This window comes from Canis lupus, chromosome 23, assembly GCF_003254725.2.
Source record: "Canis lupus dingo isolate Sandy chromosome 23, ASM325472v2, whole genome shotgun sequence".
Taxonomy (NCBI): Eukaryota; Metazoa; Chordata; class Mammalia; order Carnivora; family Canidae; genus Canis; species Canis lupus.
This window is the reverse complement of record NC_064265.1, coordinates 28,678,820-28,698,134: the sequence shown is the minus strand read 5'-3', so window position 1 is coordinate 28,698,134 and position 19,315 is coordinate 28,678,820. Positions and strand designations below refer to the sequence as shown.

General features: G+C 40.8%; 1 protein-coding gene across 3 annotated transcripts in view; it reads left to right on the top strand.

The window, feature by feature from the left end:
* CPNE4 (copine 4) overlaps window positions 1–19,315 on the top strand; it is a 670,646-nt gene that overhangs the window by 609,652 nt on the left and 41,679 nt on the right. For all 3 annotated transcript variants that reach the window (XM_025448963.3, XM_025448965.3, XM_049099801.1), the window contains one exon: window positions 14,944–15,042. In XM_025448963.3, coding sequence (XP_025304748.1) covers window positions 14,944–15,042 — 99 coding nt within the window. The remainder of the gene's footprint in view (window positions 1–14,943; window positions 15,043–19,315) is intronic.

The window sequence follows — 19,315 nt, the reverse complement described above, 5'->3', positions numbered from 1 at the left end:
TGTGAGTAAAAATTAATTCTTCTATCTTTACTATTCATTGCTTTATGTATTACACCTAGCTTATTTCTTGCCAGTGTAGATACTCAATAAAGGTGTGATAATGAATGGAAAAAAAATAATGAAATGGAAAAACAAAATCCATAGTCACTTTTTCAATCTCCTTTTGTCAAATATATCAGATTCATCTGCAATAGGTTTCAGAAAATATACAGAGGAGGTAAAGACATAGAAGAGAGACAGAGAGACTGGGAGCCAGGGGGAGTACGGAAGAGGCCCTTATAGTTTCAGAACTCCTCAAGGAGAACCATACTTCATTATATGTTAAGGATAGTATACATCATACCCCAACAGCCTACTGGACTGACTTATATCATTGAATATACATGCATTGAGTAGAGATTGTGTTCATATTTGCAATTCACATAAGGAAGTTTCCTGAGTCCAACACCCATCAGCCCTTGATTGAATATCAGTTTCTCAGATAGATCTTACACCTGTAAAATTGGCAGAAAAGAGTGGTACAGGTTGAACCAATTCAGAGTGACTTTGATCATGAAGATAGAGCTCTTGCTGAAAGCTTGAGGCATAAGTCACTGTCAAAGCCTGCCTCTTCACTTTGCCCACACAACCATGGGAGCTTCAATCTTCCTAAAGAGTAGCGAGGTGTGAAGTTAAAGAGGTTTAGACAAGCATTTGGGAGCCTCTGAAGCTTATCTGAATTAACCAAGCCTCCCAAAGCCATAAATCTCCAATGAAAGCTTCCAAGAGTGACATACTTCGTTGTGGGATGTCTCAGGGATTGGCCGCAGGCCAGAAGAAGAGCTGTGTGAACTCAAGATAAAACCAACGTGTACATCGCCCTTCCCTCCTGGGAATTTCTCAGTCCCACTTTCATGAGTATAACATTTGAGGATGTTGCTTGTCTGCTTAGACAGTGCTGCATTGCACGATCACTACGGAGTCAGGATGGCCCTTGAATGTTGTTTTCTGTTTGTGGTCAAGTTTCTTATTGGATTGAAGAAGCCAGTGTGAGCCAGGATATAAATGTGATTATTGCCATTTGTCCTAGACTCCTGGATTTTCTATCTATTGTTTTTTAAGTGTGTCTAGAGACCAAATGCATACAAACTGGTAAGTTGCTTGTTTCAACGGCAGATTCTTGGGACCCTCCCCAGAAAAGTGAGTCAAAAATTTCAGTTAGGGCCTGGGAATCTGAAACTTAACAAGCTGTCCTTAGGCATACTAATCCTTAGGCATAACATTTTCTTATCATCATTCCTTTAATGCAAGCCAGTCATTTTGCAGAAGAGGACTGAGGCCCAGAGAGGTAGAATGACCTGCTTAATGTCTCATAGTTGGTTAACATCAGAGGCCAGGCCAGGACCCACCTCTGTGCCTTCTCAAATCTGTCCTTTTCACCACCACATCTCCAACATCATATCCTGGAGCATTCAGCATGGCATAGAACAAGTTCCTGCAGGGAATTGCTCTGAGACGCTTACAGTGTCTCTGGAGCACGTAACATGTGGGAGACAAGAGATTTACCTGGGCAGATTGCATTCCAGTCCTGTGCAGTCTCAAGGGTAAGCAAGAGGAAGGAGAAAGTAGCTCTGTGTCCTCCAGTTGTCCCTGTAGGCACCCAGAGTGCTCTTCTGCTCTATCTGTCCTTACTTTGTGCTCATAAAAGGATCTGTTTTTAGCCATTTATCCTTATGTATAAATAAATTAAAGAGCTCTTATACTTGTAAATGCCACTTAGCAGGTGCTATTTTCTTATTTGCTCTTGGAAGCCTTCCTGACTGTTACAGTGACAGCCTGTGGCACAACCCTCTGGTTTTGCCATGTCCACTCTGTGAAACTATTATGTATTTGCAAGTGCATCACCTGCACTAAACTGTGAGCATCTTGAGGGCAGGAGATATGTCTTTCATCTCTTTATACCCATTGCCAGCACAATTTCTAGTCCATGGTAGGTGATAAAGAAAGAATATATATGTGTCAAATAAATTCTTATAACAACCTAGAGAGTAGAGAGGAATTATCATCCCTACCTTACAGATGAATAAACTGGATAGAAAAAAGGCAAAGTGATTTGGGGATGATTACACACTTGCCCAATGAAAGGGAAGACATTTGAATTAAATTACGAATGACTCCAAGAGTGCTGCTATTTCTACCATTATCAAACCACTAGCACATTGACCCCAAGGTCAAGGTATTCCCTCCCTGGAGGTAATAACATCTTTAACAAATCTCTAATTTTGGAAAAGACAGTTTGATCTGGTTACTAGAAATGTAATGAGACAAATGCAAAGTATAAATTGAGAGCAGATTTGGAAGAAAAAGCAGCAGATGACAGCAAGAGAGTCTAGAACCAGAAAAGCAGATTGAGTTAAATGGCGCTGACCGGAGTCTACAAGGGGAACTCATGCTTTGGGATATTCCTCCCACCAAGCACCTGGTCTGAGTTTCAGGATTAGAGGAAGTCCTGTCATTCTGGACATACAGTACTGAAAAGGAACACAGAGCACTCCCCCACTACATCTAAAATTCACGTCCCAGATGCTCTGTGTTTCCGCTTGAGGTGGGGATCAGTGAGTGAGGGCAGGCCAGGCAGGGAAAAACAGATGGTAGATGACTATGCACAGCCTCATTTACAGGGTCCGCTGGAATTAAAGATTTTATTTATTTATCCATGAGAGACACAGAGAGAGGGAGAGAGGCAGAGACACAGGCAGAGGGAGAGGCAGGAGCCATGCAGGGAGCCTGATGTGGGACTCGATCCCGGGTCTCCAAAAGCCATCTGGTCTGCCCCGCCCTCCACCCTCTTTTGTGCATTTTCTCCTGCTTCTGCTACACCTGAAGCCAGCTGAGGGCCCTCCTCCACTTTCATTGTATCAGAAGTATTAATCCCAAGGCAAGGGGGATCATATTCCATGGAGCCCAAAGATTCCAGCACAATTTTCTCTCTGCTGCTGCTACTTGGTGCACAGATGCCTTAGTGTGTCAATACCAATGCTGTGCCCTCTAAGGTGTCCAGACATTCCTGCTACTGCTGCCCCCACCATCCCTCCTCCCTCAGCCCCCAAACAACGCCTGTACTGCATGGAAGTGCATCTGAGTCCCTGGGACTGTCTTCTGAGATTCTCAGTGCATCAAAACCATTCTCTCTGTTCTCTTGGCCTACTGAAAACCCCCTCCCTAGAACTCAGACATGAATCCATGGGGGCAAGGCCTGTGGAAAAACCTGAGTGATTGTCACCAGACTACTAGCCTTGCCCCACTCCTGTAAAATCCAATTCTTTGTTCCTGGACCCATTTTGTCAGCCTACTCTCTCTCCTCACCTTAGAGTCCCTCAGAAGATACTTGGGCTGTCATATGGACAGATTTCCACTAGTCCTGCCTACCGTTCCAGCAAAGGTAGCTCTCAGAGATGGACATAGTCGAGGCCTCGGCTCTGCCTGTCACTTCTGGAGCTTTAACTACGTGTTCATTTGAGAAACTCTCCCCTCCATCTAGATCATGCATATAACCATCTAACTGAATCCAGCTTCAGTCTCAGTTCTACTCTAAAGCCCTCTGTCTTTACTCAACGTGGCACTCTGCCCCCCAAAACACAGAAGTCCAAATCAGAGTATTCATGTCATAATGGAGCAGCTACTTTTAATTCTTAATTCTTGTCCTAACAGCTGGGTCAATATCAAATGGTTATTGCCAGATCTGCAATGAGCAATCACAGTAAAGTAATTAAAAGATAATCAAGGGAGCTTGGATCCTCTCCCCATGGACACGCTCAGCCAAGGTCTGCCTATGCCCAAGTCACAACTATCAAATAAACAAATATGTGTTTGATATCCTTTTTGTAGATTATTAGAGTGCTGTATAAACCACTAAACCAATTTTGTGTTAAGGGTTGTCATTGTATTTTTACAAAAAAGAAGTGATCCCAAATACTAAATTATGGATGAAATTCTCACAAATTCCTAATCATGGCTGTCCTGAAATATGATTGTATGTATTTGCCTAAAATCTCCTCAAAGTGATAGAATATTTCCTGATTTTCTAAAAACTATGGTTAGGGATCCCTGGGTGGCTCAGCAGTTTGGTGCCTGCCTTTGGCCCAGGGCATGATCCTGGAGTCCCGGGATCGAGTCCCACGTCGGGCTCCCGGCATAGAGCCTGCTTCTCTTTCCTCCTGTGTCTCTGCCTCTCTCTCTCTCTCTCTCTCTCTATGTCTATCATAAATAAATAAATAAATCTTAAAAAAATAAAATAAGTAAAATAAAAGCTATGGTTAGAAAACTGGTCTAGACTGAGTGAAGCGAGAACACAGTTTGGTTCGTACATTGTTAGCATTTAATTTTGATGGTCTCAATTTAAAATTCCACCTTCAAATGAACCCAGTAAGACCCCTCCGAAGATTAATCATTCTGGGCAATTTTGAAGAGTTCTTATTATCAAAGAGAACATTAAAAATGTATATAAGTGTATTCTTCCCTGAGGTCGGTCAGATATCATGAAGTAATTGATTATTTTTAAAAAAATTTAAAGGATGCCTGGGTGGCTCAGCAGTTGAGCGTCTGCCTTCAGCTCAGGTCATGATCCCAGGATCCCGGGATCAAGTCCCTTAACAGGCTCCCTGCATGGAGTCTGCTTCTCCCTCTGCCTGTGTCTCTGCCTCTCATTCTCTCTCTCTCTCTCTCTCTCTCTCATTCTCTCTGTGTGTGTCTCTCATGAATAAATAAATAAAATCTTTAAAAAAATTTTTAAGGAAAGGAAAGGTTAAAAAAGCTTTTCCATTGGAAAGGTACCTGGCAGGAGTATATTGTGAAGCTATGTGGTATGACGAGGGCCCTGGATGTAGAGAAATAAAGGCAGGTTCATAGCCTCATTCAACTCATGCTAGTTCTGCACTTGGGAATAAGCCGCCTTTCATTGCTTTATTATATTTTAGGATCATCTGTAAAAATGAACCTTTTTCTTGGGGAAGGGAGAGCTTTTGTGAGGATCACCATGAGACAATGAACAATGGACTTTTAGCTCTCAAAAGTGTATTATTATACCTAACAAAAGAGAACAAAGGGAGTATTGCTACATTAACCATGTATTAATAATTAAGAATTGTATTGCTTTAATATAATAGTCTCAGACTTTGGAACAGAAAGCTGAAAAAGGAATAAAGATGCAATGCCATGTAATTAGGGAATTCTGGATCTGAAAGGGACCTCACAGAACATTTGTTGCAATTCTCATTCCCCAAACACCCACTTTATAGAGAAGGAAACCAAGGCACAGAGGTTGAGAAGCCTTCCTGAGGTCACACAGCACTACCTGCAGAGCTCAGACTAGAACTTAGCTCTCCTACTTCCCAGCCCCTAGCAACTGTGACTGCAATCATTAAATTATGTCCATATCCCATTTTTGCATCCCTACACCCATCTCTACAATCACCAAAGCTTATTATCCAGTTCAATTGTCTCATTTCGTAAAAAATAACAAGATGATAGCAACACCTTCCTTTCCCTTTGCAGTGTGTAGACAGGACAAAACATTCAGAGAACTGCCATCAATTTGACTCAGGGAGAGAGAGCTTTTTCATTCATTTATCAAATATTTATCCAAGTTTTTACTTGTTCCCAGGAATTGTGCTAAACCCTGATAAAAATCTGAGTGCTCAGGGGTTTCCTTCAAGTCGTGGATATAGGCCAGTGATGACCATGTATTCAGAGATGTTGAAGCAGATATAAGGTGAAAGCTTAGGGGATGGTGTGACTAGGGAGCCAGGAGAAACTTGACAGCAAATTCTGCTTTACCTGAACAAATGACAAATTGACAGAGCTTATAAAAAATTAAAATTTGAGAAGTCAAGGGAAGAACAGATTTCTTTTGCCCATGAGAATTGTGCAGTGATCAATGGCAGTTATAGTTTTATGATCACAGTTTGGACAGCTCACCCATCCCCACCAGGAACTGGATCAGATTCTAACCCTGAGAACTCTGATGTCAAAGTCAGCCACACGTTAGACAATGCTCTTCAGTAGTAGGGTTACTGTGAAGGTTAAATGAGTTTGACTATGTGAAGTGCTTAGAAAAATGCCTGGGACAAAGTACATGTTTAATAAATGTTGGCATCTCAGTATGGGAAGACCACTGAAAACTCATTTCTAAGTGTGGGTACATGAATGCAAGGGAGGAGGTGAAGAAAAGTGCACCAGTCATGGTTAACCAGAGAAACAGAACTGGTGAGAGATATATTTTAAGAGATTTATTGGAAGAAATTGGCTTACGTGGTTGGGGTGACTGGACAAGTCTGAAATCCCTAGAGCCTAGAGCAGGCCATCAGGAAGGGCAAGCTGGAACTCCTAGGCTTAAGCTGGAGTTACAGTCCAAAGGCAGAATTTCTTCTTCCACAACAAAACCTCAATTCTGCTCTTAAGGCCTTTCAAATGATTGTATCAGGCCCACCCAGATTATCAAGGAAAATCTCCTTCACTTTGTTTTTTAACAGCTTTATTGACATGTAATAGGTATGAAAAGAACTATACATACTTAATGTATGCAATTTGATGAATTCAGACATATGCAAACATCCATGATACCATCACCACAATTAAACTGATAGACATATCCAACACCTCCCAATATGCTCTCTATCCTTTGTTGCAAAAACACTTTACATGAGATCAACTCTTTCAACAAGTCTTGAAGTACACAATACCATATTGTTAACTATAAGCACTATTTTTTACAGCAGATACCTAGAACTTATTCATCTAGCCCAACTGAAGCTTTATAACCATGAAACAACACCTTCTTGATTCCCCCACCCCCGAGCCCCTAGAAACTACTTTTGTATTCTCTGTTTTATGAGTTTGAGTCCTATAGATACCTCATAAAAGTAGAATCAAGCCATATTTATCTTTCTGTGACTAGCTTATTTCACTTAGCATAGTGTCCATCCATGTTGTCACAAATATCAAGATTTCCTTCTTTTTAAAGGCTGAATAATATTCCTCTGTGTTTGTGCGTGTATGTCACATTTTCTTTCTCATTCATCTGTCTGTGGACACTTGGGTTGTTTCCATATCTTAGCTATTATGAAATAATGCTGCACTGAACACAGGAGTGCAGATATATTTGAGATACTGACTTCAATTCTTTTGGATGTATACCCAGAAATGGAATTGCTAGATCATACAATACTTATACTTTTAATTGTTTAAGAAACCTTAAAATTGTTTTCCATACTACTACACCATTGAACAATCCCACCAACAGTGTACAAAAACACCAGTTTCTCCACATCCTTTTCAACAATTGTTATTTTTTTCTTGTGTTTTTTAAAATAATAACCATCCTAACAGATGTGAGGTGATATCTCATTGTAGTTCTGATTTGCATTCCCCGATAATTAATGATGTTGAGCATCATTTCATATACCTGTTGGCCATTTTTATATCTTCTTTGGAGAAATGTCTACTCGGGACATTTGTCCTTTTTTTTTTTTTTTAATTGGACTATTGAATTTTTGCTGTTGAGTTGTAGGCATTCCTTGTATATTTTGGAAATTAACCCCTTATCAGATACATAGTTTGCAAATATTTTCTCTCATTTAATAAGATACCTTTTCATTTGTTGATTCTTTTTCTGAATAGGGGCTTTTTAGTTTGACATAATGCCACTTGTCTACTTTTGGTTTTGCTGCCTATGCTTTTGGTCTCATAGCCAAGAAATCATTACCAAGAACAATGTCAAGAAGGCTTTCTCCCATGTTTTCTTGTAGTAGTTTTAACAGTTTCAGTTCTTATGCTTAAATCCTTAATCCATTTTGAGTTGATTTTTGTGTGTAGAAAATATGGGGACCTAGTTTTTCTCTCTCTCTCTCTTTCCTTCTTTCCATTTGGATATCCAGTTTTCCCAATGTCACTTGTTGAAGAGACTATTCTTCGTTATACATTCTTGACACCTTTGTCCAAAATTGGTTGACCATACATGTGTGAATTTATTTCTGAGCTTTCTGTTCTGTCTCATTAGCCTACAGGTTTGTCTTTATGCCAATTTCATGCTGTTTTAATCACTGTAGCTTTGTGATATATTTTGGAATTACAAGTAAGATGTGTCCCATTTTGTTCTTTTCTTTTTTTTTTTTTTTATGATAGTCACAGAGGGAGAGAGAGAGAGGCAGAGACACAGGCAGAGGGAAAAGCAGGCTCCATGCACCAGGAGCCCGACGTGGGATTCGATCCCGGGTCTCCAGGATCACGCCCCGGGCCAAAGGCAGGCGCCAAACCGCTGCGCCACCCAGGGATCCCCATTTTGTTCTTTTTTAAGGTTGCTTTGGCTATTCTGGGTTGACAGAATTCAACACTGTTTCATAATAAAATGCTCAACAAACTAGGTATAAAGGAATATATCTCCAAAATGACAAAGGACATATATGACAAGCCCACAGATAACATCATAATGGTGAAAAATGGAAAGCTTTTCCTTTAAGATCAGGAACAAGATAAGGATGCCCACTTTTGCCACTTTTATTCAATACAGTACTAGAAATCATAGCCAGAGCAATTAGGAAAGAAAAAAGAAAGAAAGAAAATAAATATAAATTGGAAAAGAAGAAGTAAAATGATCTGGTTGCAAGTGACATGATTCCTATATGTAGAAAACCCCATAGACTCCACCAAAAAGAACTATTAGAATACACAAATTCAGTAAACTTATAGGATACAAAATCAACATACAAAAGTCAGTTGTGTTTCTATACACTGATAATGAACCATCCAAAAAGGAAATTAAGAAAACAGTCCCTCTGAAACTAATGATATACAATATGTTGGCTAATTGAATTTAGAAAAGAAAACAGTCCCACTTACAATAGCATCAAAAATAATAAAATACTTAGGAATAAACTTAACCAAGAAGGCAAAAGAATGCACATTGGAAACTATAAAACACTGATGAAATTAAAGGAGACACAAATAAATGGAAAGACATACCATGTTCATGTGTTGGAAGACTTAATATGGTTCAAAATACCCATACTCCTCCAAGCGGTCTATAGATTCAGTGTTAACTCCATCAAAATCCCAGTGGTGTTTTGTTATTGTTGTTTTAACAGAAATAGAAACATGATCCTAAAATTCATAAGGAACCACAAAATTCCCCTTATTTTAAAGTCAACTGATTATGAACTGATCAACTGTGTCTATAAAATAATTTCACTGCAAACCTAGATTAGTGTTTGATTAAATAACAGGACTGTAGCCTAGCCAAGTTGACATGTAAAAGTGACCATCACAAAAGGCTAATGAACAATAAGTTGGCATACCTTTCTTATAATGGGTTCCATACAAATGTAAGATAAGAACAGGATGGAGTAATGAAAACTCTCAAGACATCTATCCATGCATTTCACAGGCAGAGCTAAAGACCCCAGAGACCATGCATGTGCGGCTGTCTGTGCAGCCTCTTGCATGGAAATAGTGAACAGGTTCTCTCTGTTGCTTGGTGTGTTCATTGATCTTCAGAGAATCCTAGTAGTTTATAGTTTCAATCACAGAATGGGGTTTTTTATACAGAGCAAACTAAGAAGACCTCAACTATGAATTTCTGCTTCCATTAAGAGGCTGTATGGGATAACAAAAAACGTATCAGCTTTGGCACCAGAAACCTGGATTCAGACTCATCTTCGTCACTCTCTAGGTGTCCAGTCAAGTCACTTAATCTCTCTAAGCCTGTGAATGACAATTACCTGTGAATGGTAATAATAATACTGATATTTCAAGGTTGTCGTAAAGGATTAAAGACCATAAACCAAGGGGCATAGGTTCATAAAAGATGGTCAGTTAAGACAAGTTATGAACTTCTTTTAGTTCAAAAATTATCTAGTGTTAGCCGGGTGGTCTTGGGAAACTTACTTTACCTCTCTGTGCCTCTGTTTCCTCATCCATAAAATGAGCATAACAATAAATTGTTGCAGGGATTAAATGAGTTGAGAGATGTATATTTTATACATAAAACAAAGTGCTCAGGACAATGTCTGGTATACAGTAAGCACTATATATGTTTTAATTACTATAATTTGCTATTCACGTGGCAGCTGGGAAATCAGGGAGCTGGGAAACCTGGATTTTAGTCCCAGCCCTGCACTGGGTGAACTCAAAGAAGCCACTTCACTTTTTAGCCACCATTTCCTTCTTTGTAAAATGAGGGAGTTGCTTGGATGTCTGTGGACCTCAGACATCATAAGATTGCATCCTAAACTCCACTGTGGGATACAGGGACTTGAGAAGCTTTCTGGCTCCTGGAGAGTCTCCAGCTGCTGATCTCTCACAGATCTGTCAAGGCTTCCTTATTGATTCACACCAAGAACCCTGCCTTGGTCTCTGTTTTTCTACAGGGCAGTTGATCTGTTTACTTTTCACCCAGATGCATTCCTCTCCCAACCGCATCAGAGCTGTCACAAGCCAGCTCTGTGGCAGGGAGAGACAGGAAGAGTGTTTTTGTTTTTCTGCTTCACTGTGTCTTCCTTCCTTTAGGGTCCCTTCTGAGATAGGTCAAAACAGATTTCTGCGTCTGCCATATGAGAAATGCTAGCCAATCGAAGAAGCAGAGCCCATGTAAGCGGCAGGGCCTGCCCCTGGGAGGCCAGGACTAGAGTCCTGTCAAACCTGACTCACCCTGTAGCCCATGGAGGTTAGTGGTCACTCCTTTTCTGCCCCTGAGAGATGGCACATTACAAATGTCCTGAATTTTGCAGATGGCAGGTGGAAGGAGGGAAAGTAACTAACCACAGCATGACAGGGAACCTAAGGGAGGACAAAAAAGGAGTGACGTAGTCTTTGCCTAAGATTCTGTGACAAACTGAAGTACTGTGTGCATCTCCTCTTGCTTTTTCTATATTCTACTATGACCAGGGAGGCAGGAAGAAGGGGATGCAACCTCTTTCCCAAGGCAGAAAAGAATTTAAATGGCTGCTTCACTTCTTTCCTCTCATGTGTTTCTGCCCTCTGCCTTTTTATCTGCTCCTCAAGGTAGAAGAGTATCTGAGTGTCAGTCTCAGGTGTCCCACGGCTGTATTCACTACCAGGCAGAGTTAAGAGCTGTAAAGACAGGGGCCCAAGGACTACCCTTCTTTCTTTCTGTGTCCAGGCCCAGGTCATACCTGTGTAAGGTGGGAGAGTCAGTAAGGAGGGGCTGGCAAGCAAGGAGAAAAACACCTGGTTGTAGTAACCACAGATCAACTGACAGTGTTCAACAATGTGGTATGTACAATGCACAGTCTGAGCGATTTTTCCAAATGGATGAATCATTGATTGGTTCCACTCTTCATTGTAATAAATCAGATAGGACTTTGTCCTACTCTGAATGAAAAAGGGGGTTCTCATCACTCCTACATACATCACATTGCTTAGCATTTCAACCAGAAAGAGCTAAGCCTTTCATTGACATTATTTTTCAATCTATACAAGTCCAACTAATCTTAGCATCTCCGAGTTAGAAGAAAACGCAAAGAATATCCCACCAAATCCTCTATAACATTCTCTGCTTGACTCTCTCTACCACATTTTTTGGGCATAGTCTTCCAGTTTCTTCTTAAACATTTCCAACAATAAAACACTCACTCTTACACAAACAGTTAACTTTATTTCTGGACAGTTTAATTCCTGAGAAATTCTTTTATTTGTTACTTCTTTGTAACGTTCCTACAAAATTGTTTTCCTTCTTTTGGAGTCCAACAAAGTAAATTGAAATACCTTTCCCTACGACAGCACTTTAAGTACTTAAATGGTTCTCAGACTGAGTTATGCTGTGGCAATCTCAGTGGCTGACAACAGCGGTGATTTATTTCTTGTAGATACAAATGTCCATCCTGGGTCATCCGGGGACTCTGCTGTGCATTTCTCTCACTTAGAGACTCAGATTCACGTAACAGATACAATCAGTAGTTTACTTTTAGCATCTATCAATGGAGTAAACATGTAGTGACCATAAAGTTAGTGTAAATTGCATGGTTTCAGCTGAATGTTAATTGTAATTCTCCAACTTCCTGGAGCCAAAGATTCTTTCAAAATCTAGATAAGATATCTTGAGTTCTAACTCCATGTACTGTGGAAGTTGATACCCTCACCAGGGTTTCTGTGGGTTCCATTCCTAGGAGTAATCTGTCTTGCTCTCCCTCCACAGCCCTGTTCCCCTCAGTCTGCAATCCCTATGGGACATATCACAGCGCTCTCTGGTCTACTTGTCCCAAAACATGGACACAGCCCCTCACCTTTATTCTCCAAGTCACCACCAGCATAATGATATGGGTGGCAGATTTACTAGAGTCTCAGGGATAACAGGAGAGGAGGAAGTAGAGAGGACACATGAGGGGAGAGATATCCAAACAACCTAACCTTGAAATTTAGACCTCACCATTTTCAAAGTTCCTTACTTGTCTCTACCTCCTCCTGCTCCAATGTCAGGTCTGTCTTCAGCCCTCTGATGAATCCTTACCAAACTTCTTCTCAACCCACACCCCTGGGTCCTATGTCTATGTCTCTAGTTGCAAAGGGAAAACTCAACCTGACATTACTTTATTCAGCAGAGCAGTTGAGCTCCCTTTGTTTTAACCTCTTCCATTTTGATTTATTCTAAGATAATCTCCTCCATAGCCAAAGGACTTATGAATGTTTTCCATGCAGAAGAATTATCTACCATGGCCTCCATATTGAAAGAGAAAGCAAAAGTTGAGAAATTTGTTTTTTTCCAAGATGCCTCAAAAAAGGGGGCTTCTGGGTGGCTCAGTTGGTTAAGTGTCTACCTTTGGCTCAGGTCATGATCTTAGGGTCCTGGAATCAAGCCCTGCATTGGGCTCCCTGCTCAGCAGGGACCCTGCTTCTCCCTCTCTCTCTGCTCCACCCCTTCCCTCCTCCCCACTCATGCTCTCTCTCTCTTGCACACTCTCTGTCTCAAATAAATATCTTTAAAAAACAAAAAAAACAGATGCCTCAAAAAAGTTCTTTGCAAATACTTCTTAGCAAATGCTTTTCATTCCAAGCAACTTCATATTAAAATGTTTAATTCATTTTACAGTATTTAAAATACTGTACACGTGGATCATAAAGGGTGAATTTGGGGATATACAGGAAGTCAGATCATGAAAGCCCTTAGAAGACCTTAGTTAGCCTATAAGCATTTTGATTTTAAGCAGGAAATGAGCCTGACTGGTGGATTATGGATGGTGGGGGGGAGGGGGGACACACTGGGGAGAGTAAGGAGACCAGACTGGTAATGCAGGTGACAGTGTTGGTGTCCAAACATAGTTGGGAGATAGAATGCACTGGAGTTGATGTGGGAGCAAGGGAGAGTGGAATATCAGGAATGACACTCAGTTTTCTCCTTGTAGCAACTGGATGAGTGTTGGTAAAATTCACCATGGCAGAAAATAAACGAGCAGGAATGAATTCACGGAGGAAATCATGTTTCATTTTGGACACATTTCATTTTAGGTCTGGGTCATCTCACGGGATCAGAGAATAGATTCAAGTCAGGTTTTTCAGACAGGACTGGCCAATGGGATCTGCATCCTGAGGAAGGACCAGGCCACCTCTTAGAACCCAAATGTTCCAGAGGAAACTTTGCAGTAAAAGTTCTCCTTTGCTGCCTTGGTCTTATTTGAGATCTGAGACTTCCTCAGCGCAAATCACTAGCTTAAGATCTAGAAGTTATATCCACAGTGCCTGAGACCCTACTCCACAACCTCTACCCTGGAAACAAAATGCAGAACTCCTTCTTTGCCTAAGAATATGTAACCAAACAGAATGATGGCTACTGATTTAATCTGAGTCACTCTACAGAGTGTTGGTTGGGAGCCCAGAATTTAGCCTTAATATTGTTAGAAAGAGCCCTCATGTTAGAAGCAACCATCTCATGTGTGAGGGGTGCCTGATATTTACCCGTGTGACTTATCTGTCACTGTTTTCCATATGGGTACAGTTAAAGACTTCACTTATTTGCCTTCTTACTCATTATTGTTAGCATTGCCCTTTTGCCTTCAGAAAAAAATAAAATAAAAAAAGAAAATGTGACTAATATGGTCCTGTTCAAATCATTAAACATGAGCTACAGATAATGGAGTCAGGCATGCGTTTCCACCTGTAGACCAGGGAGGCTTTGCTATGTAGAAAACACTGGAAGTGGAGTTAGGACATCTGCCTTCACATCCCAGGTTCCCATTCACTAGATGGTCCTTTGGTGAGTCACTCATATCCTTTTGGTCCTGTTAACCTTATCTGGAAAAATGGACAGATTATTCGTCACTGTTGAATCACAGTGACTAGTTTGAGATTGTGGCAATAAGGCTAAGTAAAGACTCCAGAAATCACTGGGAATGAGCTCTTACCACTTGCAACAACATAGATGGATGTAGAGAGTATAATACTAAATGAAATAAGTCAGAGAAAGACAAATACCGTATGATGTCACTCATATGTGGAATTTAATAAACAAAACAAAGAAGCAAAGAGGGAAAGAGAGAGAGAAAGCAAGAAACAGACTCTTAGCTGTAGAGAACAAACTGATGCTTACCATAGGGCAGGAGGTAGGGATCGGGATAGGTGAAATAGATGAAGGGGATTAAGAGTACATCTATCATGATGAACACTGAGTCATGTATAGAAGTGTTGATTGCTATATTGTACACCTGAAACTAATATAACGCTGTATGTTAACTACACTGGAATTAATATTAAAAATCTACTTAAAAAATTATAGAAACCAAGGGCATACTACATTCCACATGCCACAATCCTAGAGTGCTGGGCTTTTGTTCAAGACTAGGCATCTCTTATCAGTTCTTCCTCATAAAGTTTGCACTGCCTTCAGCTACTGTGGATGCATTCTTAATTAAAAAAAAAAACAAAAAACCAAAAACAAAACGATACTTCTTTCTCTTGCAGTGCATAGTATGGGACTGGGACTCCAACGGCAAACACGACTTCATTGGAGAATTCACCTCAACATTCAAGGAGATGAGGGGAGCAATGGAAGGGAAACAGGTAGGTGCTAAACCACACATGGCATTTCCCCCAGACACTTCTCTCATGATGCATCCTGAGCACCCACTACACATGGAGCACCTAGAGAGGAGATATCAATATTTGATTTAATGTAATGAGTAGGGAGCATGGTGAGATTTGAGTATTTAGATTCTCGTACTAACTTAACCCAAAGCAACTAGTGTGACCTTGCAGAAGACACTGCTCTAGTGTGGTACAGCTTCTCTATCAGTAAAACAGAGGTCAGATGAGAATGTTTCTAATTTCCTTTAGCTGTGTAGCCTTGGACAAGTGACTTCACCTCTCTATGCCTCAGTTTTCTCACTTAAAAAATGAAGGTGATGGGGCACCTGGGTAGTTCAGTGGTTGAGCATCTGTTTTTGGCTCAGGTTGTGGTCCTAGGGTCCTGAGATCAAGTCCTGCATCAGGCTTCCTTCCAGGGAGCAGCCCTCAACAAGTAACTAATAGGGGTTGAAGTATAAATACCCCAGCTCTCTTGACCCTGCAGGGTGCAGAATTCTTAGTGCATGTTCTATGCAGTTTTCTAGTTTCCCAGCAGCAATGAGCCCTGGTTGTCCACAGTGACTGATTTGCACACCTCTGTGGCAGCCTCTGCCTCTCAACTCCCCACTCCTCGGTTGGTGCTTCCTGGTATTGCCTCCTAAATGAACTACTTAACACTTAAATCTTTGTCTCAAGGGAACTCAAACCAAAATACCTGACATTCTTACTCTGGGAAAAGAGTGACAGCTGAGCATTCAGTGGCTTTGAGAAAGCTCTTTCTCTTAGAGATAAGATCCTATACCTGGCCGGCTCAGAAATGCTGATAACAGGGATTCCTGGGTGGCTCAGCAGGTTATCGGCCTTTGGCTCAGGGCGTGGTCCTGGAGTCCCAGAATTGAGTCCCACATAGGGCTCCCTGCATGGAGCCTGCTTCTGTTTCTGCCTCTCGCTCTGTGTCTGTCATGAATAAATAAATAAAATCTTAAAAGAAAAAAAAAAAAAAAGAAATGCTGATAACAGAGGATGTCACAACTCATTTTTCAGGTCTCTTCTTTCAGATATAAGGTCAAAATATACCTAGGCTTAATGGGAATAAACTAACATTCTTTAGAACTGGAAGCTTAATCTGAATCAGACCATTGTTCAAGTACTTATAATTGGTCTAGAAAATCAAGGGACAACTTTCTACATAGCTCCCACAGAACCTGTCATATATGCTCTATTAAATATCTAGTATTGCAAGCAAGGTGTGAAACATGGAGAGACCTCTACCACAAGCAGGCATGCAGAGTTTCAGGGCCACAGTCAAAACCAACACTAAATTGGGACACCTGGGTGGCTCAGTCTGATAAGCATCTGCTTTCAGCTTAGGTCATGATCCCAGGGATTTGACTCTATCCCATGTGGTCCTGCAATCAGGCTGCCTGCTCAGTGGGGAGTCTGCTTCTCCATCTCCCTCTGCCAGTGTCTCATGCTCTCTCTCTCTTTCTCTCCCTCTCTCCCTCTCTCTTCTTTCTCTCCCCCTCTCTCTCAAATAAATAAATAAAATCTTAAAAACAAAAAGCCAACACTAAATTATAAGTGAAGTTTCACCCAGGATAACAAGATAGAGAAGTGGTTGCTCTGTTGAACCAGGCCCTAGTGAGCTAATAAATCAATGAGTTATTGATACCATGTATTAGAGTTTAAAAAGTTTCACAAAGTTGTGTCCTGTTTTCCTCTATAAGCAGAAATAGCCAAATCAATAAATGGGGGAAAATTTCATCTTTAGGTTCCTGAGAGGGTATTAAAAGTAAAATTATAGCATGTATTATAACTGAAGAACACCAAAGTCTGATGCTTTCAAACAAACAGACATGAATCTTTAAGTCCCACTGAGGAAATGAATCTTTGCTATGCTATGTACTTTTCTGTATCACTGAGATACCAGAAAGATTTTATTTAGTCCAATCATTCAGCCCCTTTTGGGCACATTTGCACTGTGGGAAATGTTCTCTTATTTATTGATTCTACTAGTATTTATTATGGAACTAAGTGCCAAGCTCTAGGTGTGTCATGACTGTGGATCAGAGTAAAATATAAACATGAATCAAACAGAAAATTAAGATGTAGTTACAGCCTGTGACAAATGCTATAAAAAACTGAACAAGTTTAGTATAAAGGTATGGTACTGGGAAGATAATCTAAAAAGGCAGCATTTAAGTTGTAGTCCCTTAAAGATGAGAAGAAGCCAACCATGTAACAAGCAAGGGACAAGCATGTAGGCTGAGGGAATAGCATTATAAAGTCCTGAGGGAGGAAAGAGCTTGGTGTGATTAAGGATATGGAAAGAGACCAGTATATTTGGAGCAGAGAGAGTGGATGAAATGTGGTCAAAGACAAAGGCAGGGGCCAGAAAAAGCACATTCTAATAGTTTGAAGAAAGGAGTTTGGATTTTCTTCTAAAAGTGATGAGAGACAGCTTTGTGCTAGGACAGGAGCCACTAGCTACATGTGAGTGTTTTAGTCTTAATTAATTAAAATTAAGTTTCAATTTCAATTCCTCAGCCACACTAGTCACCCTCCAAGTACTCCATAGTCTCATGTGACTAGTGGCTTCAATATTGGTTGGTACAGATTTAGAATATTTCCATCATTGCAGAAAATTCTACTGGACAGTGGTGTGAAGACGTTCTGGCTAGAGAATAACATGACTAGTTTTAACTTTTAAAAAAATGCCTCTGGCCACTGTGTAGATAATCCATTAGAGAGAGAGACAGAAGACAGTGAAGCAGATCTGTCAGAGGCTACTTGCAGGCAAGGCAAGAGGTGATAATGACTTAGGGTAAAAAAGTGATAACAGAGATGGAGAGAAGCAGAGTGATTTAAGGTAGATTTTGGAGACAAGAGCTACATGATGTGTTGAGAGTTTGGCTATGAGGGGGATAGATGAGTAAATGTTGGTGCCATTTCCTGAGTAAGGAAGTCTTGTTTCAGGGAGGTCTAGTTTGTAAGGAAAGTTCAAAAATGGGGTTTGGGAAACTGGAACAGAGGCCTCCCTGGAGATGTATTTTTGGAGCTGCCAACGAATAGGTAGTTAATGTCAAGAGAATGGAGGATAAGGAGAGAGGATAGAGGAGGTGGGAACCTGAGGAACCTCAGTAAGTAGAAACAGAGACAAAACGAGGAACCATCTTCTTTTAAGCTCCTTCCTGTGAGAGTCATGGTTCTGCAGGGTCAATTCTTGATTAGCTTGGATTAATTTTGGGGGGCCTTCATGAACAGCCTTAGACTGAGGTGGCCAAAAGAGAAACTTGCAAGAACAAATAGGAGAGCCCCTGTAAGACCCCCCAGGGGAAGCGCTGTGTCACTGGGCCAGGCTTTGGAGGGAGACTGATGCGGTGAATCCCAGCTCTACCAGTTGCCACCCATAAGACCTGAGACCCATCTTTTATCTCTAAAAGTGCATTGTGAGAGAGTTAAGTGGGATTGTCGATGTAAAGCACATAGTCTATAGTTACATGAAAACTTTATCCCAAGAAAGATGCAAAATACTTAGACCTGGTTCATCAGCATCCCTTTCCCACCCAACAGGCATGAAAGCCCCAAGTACCTGCTTCCTTGGAGCCCTTATCTGTCTGCATCAACCCTCCTCCACTACTGATCCACCTTAGCCTGTGATGGAAATGAGTAGGCTTTTCATAGATTATCATTAGAATTCTTAATATAACTTGAAATTTAACTCATTCAAAGTTTCATTCGTTATGTCCTGCTTGACTGAAGAAATTGAGGTTAATAGAAATTATTAGAAATGACAAAGGAATCATCACAGTTTATTTTGGATCTTTTCTTTCCAAGTGAAAGGGAAATTCCTACACTACTTGTTTGTACTGTGACATTAGAGGAATATTTGGGGGAAAGGCAATTTCAGTTTTGATGAATTTGGGGTGCTTGGTCAGAAAATACTAAATCTACTTTGAGACAAGCTAGAATTCTTGTTGATCAGATGCTACCCACATGGAGAGCAAGTGAGAAGAGAGCCTAAGTGAGGGAAGAAAGACAACCATCATGAAGATGGAAGGATTAGGCCTCTAAAAAACACCAAGGTTGGAGATTCAATTTGACTCTTCTTTCTTCCTCTCTTTCCTCCCTAGATCCCTCCCTTCCTTTCTTCCTCCCTTCTTTCCTTCCTTCCTTCCTTCCTCTTTTTCTTTCCTTCCTTTTATGGAAGGAGTTTTAGAGGACCTTTAGACAGTACAGGATTCCTCTCTTCCCAACCCTTACATAGTTA